The sequence below is a fragment of the Staurois parvus genome, unplaced genomic scaffold (assembly GCF_062004578.1).
Source record: "Staurois parvus isolate SC_StPar_1 unplaced genomic scaffold, SC_StPar_1.0 ptg000051l, whole genome shotgun sequence".
NCBI classification, from domain to species: domain Eukaryota; kingdom Metazoa; phylum Chordata; class Amphibia; order Anura; family Ranidae; genus Staurois; species Staurois parvus.
Window position 1 is genome coordinate 890323 of NW_028317847.1, and position 13901 is coordinate 904223.

A 13901-nucleotide genomic window follows, 5' to 3' on the forward strand; every position below is an offset into this window, starting at 1 on the left:
CCTTCTCTGTCATTGCGCATGCACCTGTGTGTACACATATGTACCAATGGGCCCTGCCAGGACCAGAAGGCTGTGCAAAGCCTCATGGGTGCATCTGTGCATGCAAGTAGTGGCAGTGCCGGAGGGGAGGTGAAGCCTGTCAAACAACAGCAAAAAATTCAACTTACCAACCAGCCTGCAATCAACCAAATTGTTCTATCAGTTCATTTAAAAAAAAGGGGTTTAGTTTACACACATTTGCAAATACATGTGTAAGGTGCAGAGCCTCTTCATAGCACCCCAGTATTATCTGCCGTCCCAACTCTATACTGTTTTGAGAGCCTCCATAGTAGAAGCACATGTATAATATTACATAGACTAAGGGCAGGTAAGCCTGGAGGGAGCCCACCCCTCCTTAAAGGCACAGGGGTGCACTGGACACCCAGCATATAGCACAATGGCAGCAAAGGTGTCAACAGTACAAACAAATGGCAATTTCCCCAATCTATAACTGGCCTTTGCTGCAAGGAGCACATGGAAGGGCAACGCATGTCAAACGACAACAAAGAAAAGTTCTCAGCTCAACTTACCAACCAGCCTGCAACCAACTGAATTGTTCTGTCTAGCAGGTCACGTTAAAAACAGGGGTTTAGTTTGCACACATTTGCAAATGGGGACTGGCCAGAGCAGAACTGAACATCCACTTTATAACCCCTGTTAATTTTTTCTTTCTTACCTATTTCTACCATTGGGGAAATTTACCTTCACCATCTGTCCTAAAGGATACAACAGGGTGTGAAAATAAATCTCTCAAAAGTGAGGGACAATTGTCACCATAACAGGTGTCCCCACTGGAAAAATTCCCCTTCCCACCTGTCATAACAGCTGGAAAAAGTTGGGTTTCCCATCATTTTCTGTCCCAGTGGCTAGAGTCTCCGGGACAAATAGAGTGGGTGGACTTCCCCAGACAGCAAAAAAGAAAATCTAATAGGTGTTTATGCTGTGATGGGGATGACCCCTAGTGACACGATATATGATTTATAATTAATACTACAATGACCTACAACTTTCTAGAAAGCATGACAGTTCAAAGTGGCAAGTGGCAGCCAAATTTATTCATAGCTAGGAAATGACAGTTCGAAGCAAAAGGATACGTAGATATTGAATGTTTAGTACATATCTGAGGTATGAGCTTTAATCCTGCCATTTTTAAAGCTGACATGCAATGAACACATACAATACCTTCCCTTGACCTCCAATCCAACAACCCCTTCCTATTCTCCCCTCCTTTCCCGCCACAGATCAACATGCAAATAAAAACATTTAAACCTTTTGTTTTCAAGAAACTCTTACTTTAAGACCCAGTGATATGTGTCTTTTGGTCTTTACCCTGTGTTGGTTGGGAAGAGCTCGCAGGCTCCTGTAAATGTCATATCACCCATTAAAGCAAAAACATGCCCTTGCTGCTGATTTCCTATCTTCACTGAATATGTCATCTATCTTTTGGTTCACTCAGCAGTTGCTCTGAAATAGCCTATTCATTTTTAAATCTACTTGGAAATTCTCTTTGGTTTCCTGTTTGCCACTAGTCTTGGCACATCCCTTCTGTAGTTCTTCCTCCAGGAAGAAGTGATGTAATTCAGACCCACAAATACTCAGGTGACCCAAGCATTCACATTTGTGTCTGAGATGGGAGTCATCTTCGGACCATCAGATCATGCCAGCATATCTACCTATCCATTAAGCTTTATTTTATTATAAACAGGGGCGGACTGACCATTTGGAAACTAGGGCACTGCCCGAGGGCCCGGGGTCAGTAGGGGGCCCCATGAGATGCCCCTGGTACCTTTTTCATAGGCTTTTTTGAGTTTGGGCAAGGACACAGGGGCCCAATGATCCCCTATTTCCCAGGGACCCCATGAGTTATCAGTCCGCCCCTGATTATAACCAATCTGTTTAACTGTCTACAACTAACGGTCTTTGTTTTGTAGGTTCATGGTAACGTGGACAACTCATGGAATGAGGAAGAAGTGTGGAGGGTGGAAATGTACATCTCATTCGGCATTATGAGCCTTGGATTGCTCTCCTTGCTGGCGGTGACTTCCATCCCTTCCGTCAATAGCGCCTTAAACTGGAGGGAATTCAGCTTCATTCAGGTACTGGGAATATTCCAGTCAGCACACACATAGGGTATTAAAAAAACAACAGTGTCTGTACATAGCTCACCATCAGGCAGTTGTACTTTCCCAGCCACTCCCTCACTGACTTTTAGGAACACTGGAGCTCTTACATATGTAGCAGGACTTCCAGGTATAAGGAAACATGTGACCTTCTCCATGGGACAGCATGTGGACCTCAATGGGCCATCACCATGCCCAAACACTGTTCAGTGAGGGGGGTAGGGACATTGTTCTCCTTTTACATTGAACATCACTGGTACTTAGACGGGCTGGGATGTTGCAGGGGAGAGGCTGTAGGAGGTAAAACCGAAGGAGGTGGGCTATCCATAGACACTGTCCTCTACTCGTGGTGGATAGCAGGCACTATAGGATGGCACATTGCACTTTACTTAAATATTCTTAAATAGCCAGAATATGTGGAAAGTAGGCACACCATCTCTCCTCCATCTCACAATCCAATGCTCAATGCCTGAGCCAGGCTTGTTCCTAAACCTATGCAAATACTGTTTTTTCAAAACATTTTCTTCATAGGACTCCAATAGTGCTCTGATTGTGATAGGTTGATATGATGTGGCACTATGGGACCACCTATCCACCACTTATTAATGCTAAAATTCTTTTTTGATCACTACAGGTGCACTTTATAGCAGAACTCCAGTTTTTAGAAGACGCACCCGCTCCTGCATCTAATTTTTTTTTTAAATACCTTTAGGCCTCTTGCACACTGCATTAAGATAGTTATTTAAGAGGTTATTGAATAAATTAGCGTGTCACCCAATGTATGGTCTCCATTCAGTAGCCAAAAGAGGCATACAAAAAAGGGGGGGTTTGTGAAAAAGAGATTCACAGAAAAGCGGCTACATAGTGAACAGAACGTGACACACAGGAAGAAATTTCCAAAAATTATGCTTTATTACACATATAAAAATATGACATATGGGCTTTCGCCCTGGTTTACCATCACCTCAGTTGAGACAATACACACAGACCTAAAACCATTTAAAATGACACCAGAACCGGTCTAAATGTATGTGCAGCAGGGAAAATGGCTACAAGAGTCTAGTGTCCCTGTAGCACAAACACACAAGTGAACACTTCCCTAGGGAGGTGTATCCAAAAATTATGCCATAGGCATACCATAATGGAGGATATAAGGGATTAAGCAGTAACCTTGCACACTGCAGCTTGAAAAAGCTTAGTACGGCGTTTTTTTTACTGAGGTAAAATTTTGTACATTATTTACAACGTGCCTTTGCACACAGGTGCGTAAATAAGCACGGCGTATACCTCAGTAAAAAAAATAGAAAAATCTGCATTTTTGGTCAGTAATTTACGCTGCTTGAGTGCAAATACGCACAAATATGCACATATAAGCATAAATATGAATCGGTTTTCTCCAAGAATATATTGTGTGCACAAATGTGTGAATGCACACAGGGGTGTATTTATCACAAGGCATTTGCCTAGGGCGGCAATTTTCAGGGGGGGAAGCACTGCCTCTTGGAAGAAGGGATGGAAGAAGGGACACACGTGACATGGGGACCTGGTGGGTTCTGACAGAGGCTGCGGGTTTCATGACGGTGTATGCACAGCCCCACTCTTGTTCCCGGGGATGTTCGGAGCTGTGTAGGTTAGTGTCTTTCTCTCTCTCTCGCCATGGGGGATGGCGGCTGGTGTATGGGGGGCAGTGGTAGTGGAAGGCTGTCTCAAGTGGGATGTAGAGGTGTTGTTGGTCAATGTCAGGCTCTCTCTGTGGGGGGCGCCATTTTTTGTGTTGCCTAGGACAGCACAAAACCTAAATACACCACTGAATGCACATATGGGTGCAGATACACGCACATGTGTGAAAATATGCGCATAAATACGTGCAAAACAAGCATTAAAAAAAGAGATACTTGATTTTTAGAGGTTTCTTGCCAGTCACGTGATGTCTTTAGCACTCTGTAAAAACAAAATGTTACCTTTTGTGAACATGCAGATTTTATCCTTGGGTAATATTGCTAAAAATTACAGTGGTGTTGGCTTCATAGCTATTTATTTCAGGTCTGTTTGGGTTTAAGGAATACTTCCGCAACAACACAGCATTTGCCAACACCAGAACAGCAGCTTTCGAAATCCTGGGTCAACACTAAACTTTACTTTGGCATCAAGTTGTTTCCTTTTTGCTTTGCATCTTCAGGTCTTCTTCCTCCTCTCCTTGTGGCGGGGTTGGCATTGCTAACTTCTGCAGGGAGGGGTGTCATTGAGCCCAGGTTGAGGTGGTGATGTGTGCAAGACCTCCTGGGCTCACATGAAGTGTGTTAAATGATGATGGCCATCATTTCTTGGCCAACATTATCCTGGAGGAAGACTGGTGGTGGAGCAGAGTTTCTGCCGGGGACACCACTAAAGACAAGGTGAGTATTGAAGCAAGAGCTGTATTATTTTAATTTTTTGTAAGCTGGGTAAACTAATTACCTTAAATAGTAAATTCATTTTGTAAAGCGCTTCTCATATCCTGTTTAATAATAATAATAGGAATTCTACCTTAGCTATAATGCTGCTGAAGTGTAAACTGATGGCTGTAGGTATATAAATTGTGATATCCTCCCTGGTTAGTGTCTGTGAAGGTTCTCATTTTTCCAGGTCAGGATATATCTAATAGTAGTTAGTCACATTCAACTGGACTCGTTTTGTAATATTAAACAAATCCTGTAGCTTATCCAAGTAACCTCTTCAGTTTAACGAGTGTCAGGAAACTACCCCAGTATTTACATCTATGGTATACACAGGGCAGAGAGGAAAGCAAAGACCTGTACACTGGGGAGACAAAGTAACTTCTCCACAAACAAATGTCCGACATAGAAGAGCAGATTCTAAAGGTCAAGGCTCAGCAGTTTTTCTACACCTTAAGGATTAGGGACATTCTGTTGAGGACAGTAAGGTGTAAATTTTGGACCAAGAGGCAGGGGTGTATCTACTGCAAGGCAAACAAAGCGTTTGCCTAGGGCGGCAATTTTTAGGGGGGCGGCACTGCCCCCCCGGAAGAAGGGACCTGGTGAGCCATGCAGGGCCGCCATCTGAGGGGTACCACCCAGGGGCGAACTGACCATTCGGGCCTTTGGGCAGTAGGGGGCCCAAGAGCCGGAGTCAGTAGGGGGCCCGGTGAGAGGCTTACTGGGCACAATTCACTAAGCGGTATCTTACCGCATCCGAGTATGTAGTAGGATGGATGACAGGAGGGAGAGCCCAGAGAACAGAAAACAGCTCACCTCCTCCCGGCTCTTTCCTATCCACTTTTTCTAGGAAGTGTAATGTGGATTTTGGGAAGGGGTGGTATTTGCTAGGAGGAATGAGGGAAATATGTGCTAGTAGGAGAGAGAGAGAAGAGAGGGAAAAGAGATAGAGAGAAGAGAGAGGAGAAAGAGAGAGTGAAGAGAGAGGGAGAGAGAAAGAGAGAGGGAAGAGAGAGAGAGAGAGAGAGAGAGAAGGGGGGAGAAAGGAAAGAGAGCGAGGGGGAAGAGAGAGAGAAAGAGAGGGAGAGAGAAAGAGAGAGGGAAGAGAGAGGGAGAAAGAAGAGAGAGGGAAGAGAGAGAGGGGGAAGGGGGAGAGAGAGAGGGAGAGAGAGAAAAAGACAGAGGGAGAGAGAAGAGAGATGGAGGGAGGGAGAGAGGGAAGAGAGAGATAGAGGGAAGAGAGAGAAAGAGAGAGAGGGAAGAGATAGAGAAGAGAGAGGGAGAGAGAAGAGAGATGGAGGGGGGGAGAGGGGAGAGAGAGATAGAGGGAAGAGAGAGAAAGAGAGAGAGGGAAGAGATAGAGAAGAGAGAGAAAGAGAGAGAATCATATGTATACACACACACTCATTGAACTCTCTCGCTCTCTCATTGGAGGGGGGCGTACAATTTTTGTGTTGCCTAGACCGGGTGTCGGCAACCCGCGGCTCCAGAGCCGCATGCGGCTCTTTTTCACCTTTGCTGCGGCTCCGGAGCACACTGCCCACCAGGTGACAGGCAATAGGGTTGCCGTAGCTCAGTGGTCGGCAAGCCGCGGCTCTTTACACATTTTAATGCGGCTCTTCTGTGTGCCGGGCGCCCGCTCCCCTCCCTCCTTTCGGGCGGCCGCCCCAAAAGTCAGGACTCTGCAGCTAGCCCAGCAATGGGCAAACTACGGCCCAGCGGACCTTCTAATCCGGCCCGCGGAGCGTGGCAAACATTGGCTGTCAGGATGTAGGCGGGGCAGCGTGACGAACTCCTCTCCTCTCACAGTCCGCCCTGAAGACCGGAACGGCGCGGGAACACGGCGAGAGGAACGCGCGGAGCAAAGGTAAGTGAATTGACACAATATGGGGGATGAATTACTATAGGGGGGATGAATTACTATAGGGGGGATGAATTACTATATGGGGGATGAATTACTATGGGGGATGAATTACTATGGGGGATGAATTACTATATGGGGGATGAATTACTATATGGGGGATGAATTACTATGGGGGGTGAATTACTATATGGGGGATGTATTTTCAGTTTTAAAAATGTGGCTCTCAAAATAAATTTCAATTGTGGTTTTGGCGAGATTTGGCTCAGTTGAAAAAAAAGGTTGCCCACCACTGACCTAAGGCTATGATTGTGATTATGAAAATACACTGTGGCCCTGATTAACCCTTTGCTTACTGGGCCCTTAAACCCCCTTCATGACCAGAGCGCTTTTTGCAATATATGCAGTGTCGGATTTGTTTTAAATGTTGCAATGGTTTTGCGGCTCCCAGTCTTTTTTTCCCTTCGGAAACGGGTCCAAGTGGCTCTTTATGTCTTAAAGGTTGCAGACCCCTGGCCTAGACCAACACAAAATCTAAATACACCACTACCAAGAGGTCAGCTGGTTCACAAGAGACATGAAAGAGGCCATCTATGACAAACTAGAGAAACCATCACTGAACAAGGGTGGGAACCTTCTACATCATCTACCTTCCACACATAATGCCATTTTAACATCTCTAACCAAGAGATTTAACAACCATTCACAACTTCAACCATGTAAATTGATGGATTAAGACTTTTGAAGCCTTCCTGACACCAAGAATGGGGTTATGTAACTAAAACGGTGTGGTTCCACAATTTTAACTCCCATCCTTGTCTTGGACAAGAGTATCTCCCGTTCCATGGTAATTGAATTATGGTGTTAGTAATACCTTTGTCAATATAAATGCTGGAATATTTTCTAAACACTGATTAGAACTAAAGAAGTAGCTTAGATAAGTTACAAAACGTCTTCAACATTACAGAACAAGTCCAGTTGAATGTAATTGACTATTACCATGTTAAAGCAGAGCTCTTTCAACTAACATGAACTGTTTTATATTACATTTACTGGTTTTGAACTTTTTGTATTTCTTCAGCTGCTTCCTGGTTTCTGGCCTATGCCAATATGATGTAATATATCCCAGGAGTCCTCATGGGCATTTTCTTTCATCTGGAGGAGGGTAGAAGGAGCTTTTTCAGCTAAGCACACCCTCCTGACTGCATGCGTGAGCTAAGGACAGATGGATTCTACGATGTGAATGCTACATGAATCATCTGCCTGTAGTGTGGACTCACACATGTGCTAATTGACAAAGTAGTTGTTCAGCACTTCAGGTCAGGTTTACATCAGGTTCAGGACAGGACTAGACCAGGATCAAGTCAAGATTTTATCCTGTTCACAACTGATGACATGTGCAATTCAGAAGCTTGCCCATAGAAGTCAATGAGCCTGAGTCAGTCAATTTGCACTTCTCAGAAAACAGGCAGGACTCTTTTTCAATTCGCACTGAATCTGCACTCCGGCTGCATAGGCACAATAGAAACCAATGTTATTTCACATGTCATGCGACTTGGATGTGGTTCAGAATGCATTCGCATATTTGTGAACTGGTTCATACTCAAGTTGGTTGCAGCTGGAAGTGCAAAGGGTGTGTTTTTCAAAGTGATTTCTCAACAAAATAAATCATGGACGCGGATGGATGGGTGGGTTTGCTTTGAATATTAAAAATGATTTTTTTTTTCGGCTTGTGGTTTTGTCAGATACAGTTCAGTTCCTCTTAAGGCTAGGTTCACACCTGTGCAATTTATAGTGCATTCTCAGATGTGCAAGAATATACGAAATCTAATTATCATGGTTTCCTATGAGTCCTGTTCACACCTATGCACCTATGCAGTTTCCTGCAGTGCTTTTTTGGAAGAGGGCCAGGGACTTTTTTGGTGCAGTAAGGTATGTTTTAGGTCCATAGACATCAATGAAAGCACATAGAAAAAGCATGTAAATGCATTTTTGGTGTGTTTTTGGCAGGGTTTTGTGTTTAACAACCTACTCCTCCTACAAAACAAAACCACATTAAGTATGAAAACACGTCAAAAATGTGCTGCAAAAACATATTAAAAAACACATGAAAAGCACACACACATGTGTGAATCTAGCCTTAAAGCGGAGTTCCCCCCAAAAAAATACTGTAGCTGCGGACTTTTAATATGAGGGCACTTACCAGTCCAGGCATCCAGCAGTGTCCAAACCCGAGCCAATTCTTTAATCTGCTATTGAGCACTGGCACCGCCATCTTGACTAAGGGAAACCTACTGCATGTGCTTTGGAGATGGGCCGTATTTTTCTGGGACTTGTGAAGAGTCTCAGAAGGCTGCGGGGGAAGAAGGGGGGCCAAATTTCCAGGACAGTTGAACTGAGCCAGATGTGAAGGTGGGTAGTGGTCAAAATCAGGTACTTGACCCCCCCTCTCCCCAAAGGTGTTAAATGTGGCAGAGGGGGGGGGGCACCTTTAAAGTTTTTTTCTAACCACTTCCCACCCATAGGACCTCATATGACATCCTTGGGTTGAGGGGGTTATAGCAGGATGATGCCTGCAGCTGTCACCACCGCCACCAGTTTGGTCGCATTCCCAAGGAAGAGAAGAAGGAATGGAAATTCCCACCCCCTTCTGTGACGTCAGACACCGGAAGTGATGAGAATTTCATCACAGTTACCGGCTTGTGAAACCATTTGATTGAACTGATTTTGGTTTGATCAGTTTCTCTGGAAGTCAGAGGAAAGATATGGAGTCTAATACACACAAGATCTCTCCAAAAAGACGCCTTGTCACAGCCCATGCTGCCACAAGGGATGTTGTTCATCACTTGTGATAGCAATAAAGTTAAAAAAAAAAAATTTAAGGGTACAGTTTTAAAAAAATACATTTAAATAAAATAAATAATAAAATAAATATTTTAAAGCACCCCTGTCCCCCTGTGCTTATGCGCAAATGGGAATGCACATGTAGGTTCCACATGCATATATAAACCATGATCGCACCATACATGTAAGGTATTGCCGCAAACATCAGAGCAAAAGCAATAATTCTAGCAGCAGAACTCCTGTGTAACTCGAAACTGGTATCCTTTAAAGGCATGTAAAGCGTAGCCTATGGATAATTTAATGTACCGTAGTTTGTTGGCTTTCTGTTGGCATGCACAATTTTAAAGCGTGACTTGTTTGGTATCTATTTATGTGGCATAGCATCATTTTTTATATTTTATTCTCTAGCGCCTCTGCTTAACAAAGTATATAATGTTTGGGGGTTCCAAGTCATTTTCCAGCAAAACAAAATCAGATTTTTACACGTATGAGAGAAATGTCAGAATTGGCCAGTAGGCAAGTGGTTAAAGTGTTACTAAACACAGGACCCCGAATTCACTATATCTGGTCTCCCACAGTACACACATGGAAATGCAACTATTTTAGTAAATATAAACTGCTAAATACCATTTCTCATCAACAGTTAGAGCAGTCTTGTGACTTCTATCAGTGTCCAGCAGAGCACTGGTTAAGGCTTGTAGGAGGAGTTTTCATTCTCCCCTGATGGTCCTATGAGGCTGCATAACCCTGACCCTCTGTCTGGACAGTGCTGATTGGTCCTGTGCTGATCACACTCACCCTCCCAAGAAAAAAAAAAACTAGCAATACACACCAAACTAAGCATGTGCAGCTTGCCCCCCAAGGCTCTGTTCTATCAGCAGATGGATTGGGGAAAGTAGAAGAAGGGGAGGATCAGAAAAGAAAGGGTCAAGCAGCCTATTTATACAATGCAGAGGATTAACCCCTTAGGTTCCACAGTGAGTATAACAAGCATGCTTTAGTGTATATACAGACTGATTTTACTGTTGTGGGTTTAGTGACACTTTAACCACCTTCCGCCCGCCATACAGTACAATGACGGGCGAAAGGTGGTTCTCTCGTTCTGATAGGACGCCATATGAAGTCCTTCCATTCTCATCGCGCACGCGCGGCTCAGGTAGCGCGCAGCACGGCGATCACCGGGACACAGCGGATCACGGAAAGAGCCGAAGATGTCGGCTCGGTCATGTGATCAGCTGTGTCCAATCACAGCTGATCACATGTAAACACGGAAATGCCGGTTATGTCACGCTGACAGCTCGAGAGGAGAGGAGAGCCGGTAATCGGCTTTCCGCGGAGGGGACATGTACACTGATCATTAGGACACGGATGATCAGTGTGCCCTGATGATCAGTGTGGCCCCAGCAGTGCCACCTGTCAGTGTCCATCAGTGCCAGCAGTCAGTGCTCATCAGTGCCACCTGCCAGTGCCCATCAGTGCCACATCAATGCCGCATATCAGTGCATACCAGTGCACATCAATGCCACATATCAGTGCCCATCTGAGCTGCCTTTCAATGTCACCCATCAGTGTCAGTCAGTGCCATCTATCAATGCCAATCAGTGCCACCTATCAGTGCCACCTATCAGTTCCAGTCAGCGTCGCCTATCAGTGCGCATCAGTGCCGCCTAACAGTGCCAGTCAGTGCCGCCTAACAGTGCCAGTCAGTGCCGCCTAACAGCGCTAGTCAGTGCCGCCTAACAGTGCCGCCTATCAGTGCCATATATCAGTGTCATGTATCAGTGCTGCCTTTCAGTGCCCATCAGTGCAAACTACCAGTGCCTCCTCATCAGTGCTCATCAGTGACACCTATCAGTGTCCATCAGTGCAGCCTATCAGTGCCCATCACTGCAGCCTCATTAGCGCACATTAGTGAAGGAGAAAAATCACTTATTTACAAAATTGTATAACAAAAGCTAAAAAAAAAGTTTTTTTTCTCCAAAATTTTCAGTGTTTTTTGGTTTGTTTAAGAAAAAATAAAAAACCCACAGGTGATTAAATACCACCAAAAGAAAGCTCTATCTGTCTCAAAAAAATGATGAAAATTTCATATAGGTACAGTGTTGCATGACCGCGCAATTGTCATTCAAAGTGTGATAGCACTGAAAGCTGGAAATTGGCCTGGGCAGGAAGGGGGTATAAGTGCCCTGTAGGCAGGAAGGGGGTAGAAGTGCCCTGTAGGCAGGAAGGGGGTAGAAGTGCCCTGTAGGCAGGAAGGGGGTAGAAGTGCCCTGTAGGCAGGAAGGGGGTAGAAGTGCCCTGTAGGCAGGAAGGGGGTAGAAGTGCCCTGTAGGCAGGAAGGGGGTATAAGTGCCCTGTAGGCAAGAAGGGGGTAGAAGTGCCCTGTAGGCAGGAAGGGGGTAGAAGTGCCCTGTAGGCAGGAAGGGGGTAGAAGTGCCCTGTAGGCAGGAAGGGGGTAGAAGTGCCCTGTAGGCAGGAAGGGGGTAGAAGTGCCCTGTAGGCAGGAAGGGGGTAGAAGTGCCCTGTAGGCTAGGGGTTAAATACATGTACTATGATCATCTTAATGAAGGCTGGTGATCAGCTTTAAAGTTTTCATTTATGAGTCATCAAGATATTCTACAGCACCCTATAAAAAAAACAGCATTTTACCTTTTATAGTTGCAGAATCATATAAATTCCACAGATCTTATCCACAGAGAACATTGCTAACAATCCGTTCCATTTGCCGTAAACAGTAGCTGTTTATTTCAGGTCAGTTTGGGTTTATGGATTACTCCCGGAATAACACAGCGTATTTGCCAACACCAAAACTTCAACTTCAGAAAGTCAACACTAAGCTTTACTTTGGCTTCATGTTTTTTCCTTTAGCGTTTGCATGTCATGTCTGGTTTCCTCCCTTATTGCAGCAACACAGTCCTACGACTAAGAACTTACTCATAAAATGTTCTCTGTTTCTGGGAAATGTTTACAAAGCTTAAAGCAGAACCTTTTTTTTTTTTTTAATTTCAGATAGAGCAAGGGAGGGTGATAATCCCTGTCAGTTGTTTTTTTGTCATCTGTGCCCCATTGGGGAGATTTCCCTTCACTTCCTGTCATATAGTCAAAACAGGAAGTGAGAGGAAATCATTCCAAAATGAGGGAATCCCTGGTTTTCACCAGAGCTAGTGTCCCCACTGGAGGATTTCCCCTCTATTCCTGTTCTGGTGACAACCTAAAATTTTCTAATTTTCGGTGATAACAGTAAACATGACAAATAGAGAGGGGGAATCTCCTAAGAGGGACACAGACAGCAATAAAAACCTAACAAGTGTTAAAATGTTCACTCTGTCCCAGGGGCCTCTGAACTTTCTATGCAAAGGGCCAGTTTACTGTCCTTCAGGATTTGGGGGGGGGGCAGACTGTGGCCAGTGAGAATAGAAAATGCCCAGGCATCAGTGGGCATAAACAATGCCCCATCATTGGTTTTAAAGGGAGGAAGAAGGCCCCATTGTTGATATCAATGGGAAGATTAGTGCCCTTGATGGTGTCAGTGGGAGGAATAGTGTCCCATCATTGGTGTCAGTTGGTGGATTAGTGCTCCAGGGGCCAGATAAAGGGGCAAATCTGGTCCTTGGGTCGCAGTTTAGAGATCACTGCTCTTTCCAAAACATTTTTAAAAATTGCCTTTAGTTATACAATAAGCAAAGATAAAAATCAATAGCTTATTGAAAGGTAAAATGAAAAACAGCTTTTGCTGCAATATTCACCTTCCATCCAGGGATTTCCCCAGCTCTACTTTTTTCAAAAACAGTAAAGCAACTTTTGAGTTCCGATCATTTTGCTCCCCCCCCCTCCCCCCAATCCATCCCGGTCTGTGCTTGGGCAGTGAAAGGAGAAGCAGTACAGCGATGAGCTCACTCTGCTCTCTCCTCCTATCAGCATGCTTCACGTCATCTTGTCAGTACTTAAAGCAGAGCTCCACCCAAAGGGGGAAGTTCTGCTTTAAGGACTGCTCCCCCACTCCCCATTAAGGATTGGTACCTTAGGGGGATGGGGGGGGGGAGCGGGTACCCGAATTTGACAGGTTTCCACTTCCAGCCCGATTGCCTAGGCGATCGGAAACGGAGGGTGTCCTCCCTCCCTCCCTGTAGTCTTTTGGGACATGTGACAGGTCCCAAAAGACTACAGGCCATTCATGAAGTACAGCACTACTCGCGCATGCGCAGTGGATACCTGGCTGTGAAGCCGCAAGCTATCACAGCTGGGTGCCCACACTGAAGATGCCGGCCTCCTGGAATCCAGGATGACCGGTGAAAAGGGCTGCGAGGGACATACCACGGGACCGAGGGACAGGTAAGTGGCTGTTTTTTAAAAGTCAGCAGCTACAGTTTTTGTAGCTGCTGACTTTTATTTTTTGACAGGGTGAGTGGAACTCCGCTTTAAACTGATTAGATCCTTGCACTGCTTCTTCACCTTACACTCCAGCCCTGCTGTACAGGGGCTGCAACAGTCTGGTACCAGATCAAATTTGGGTGCTTACACAGCTTTATAATAATATATCCTGCACTACATGTACACTAAAAAAAACCCTAAGCTGCTGAACACTCAATATCCCCTGCATAT

General features: G+C 45.0%; 1 protein-coding gene across 1 annotated transcript in view; it reads left to right on the top strand.

Annotated features, from left to right (window-relative positions):
• The window catches only part of STEAP2 (STEAP2 metalloreductase), a 44354-nt gene that overhangs the window by 13445 nt on the left and 17008 nt on the right, over window positions 1-13901 (top strand). Inside the window, exon 4 of the mRNA XM_089666231.1 lies at window positions 1971-2135. Within this exon, the coding sequence (XP_089522357.1) occupies window positions 1971-2135 (165 nt within the window). The remainder of the gene's footprint in view (window positions 1-1970; window positions 2136-13901) is intronic.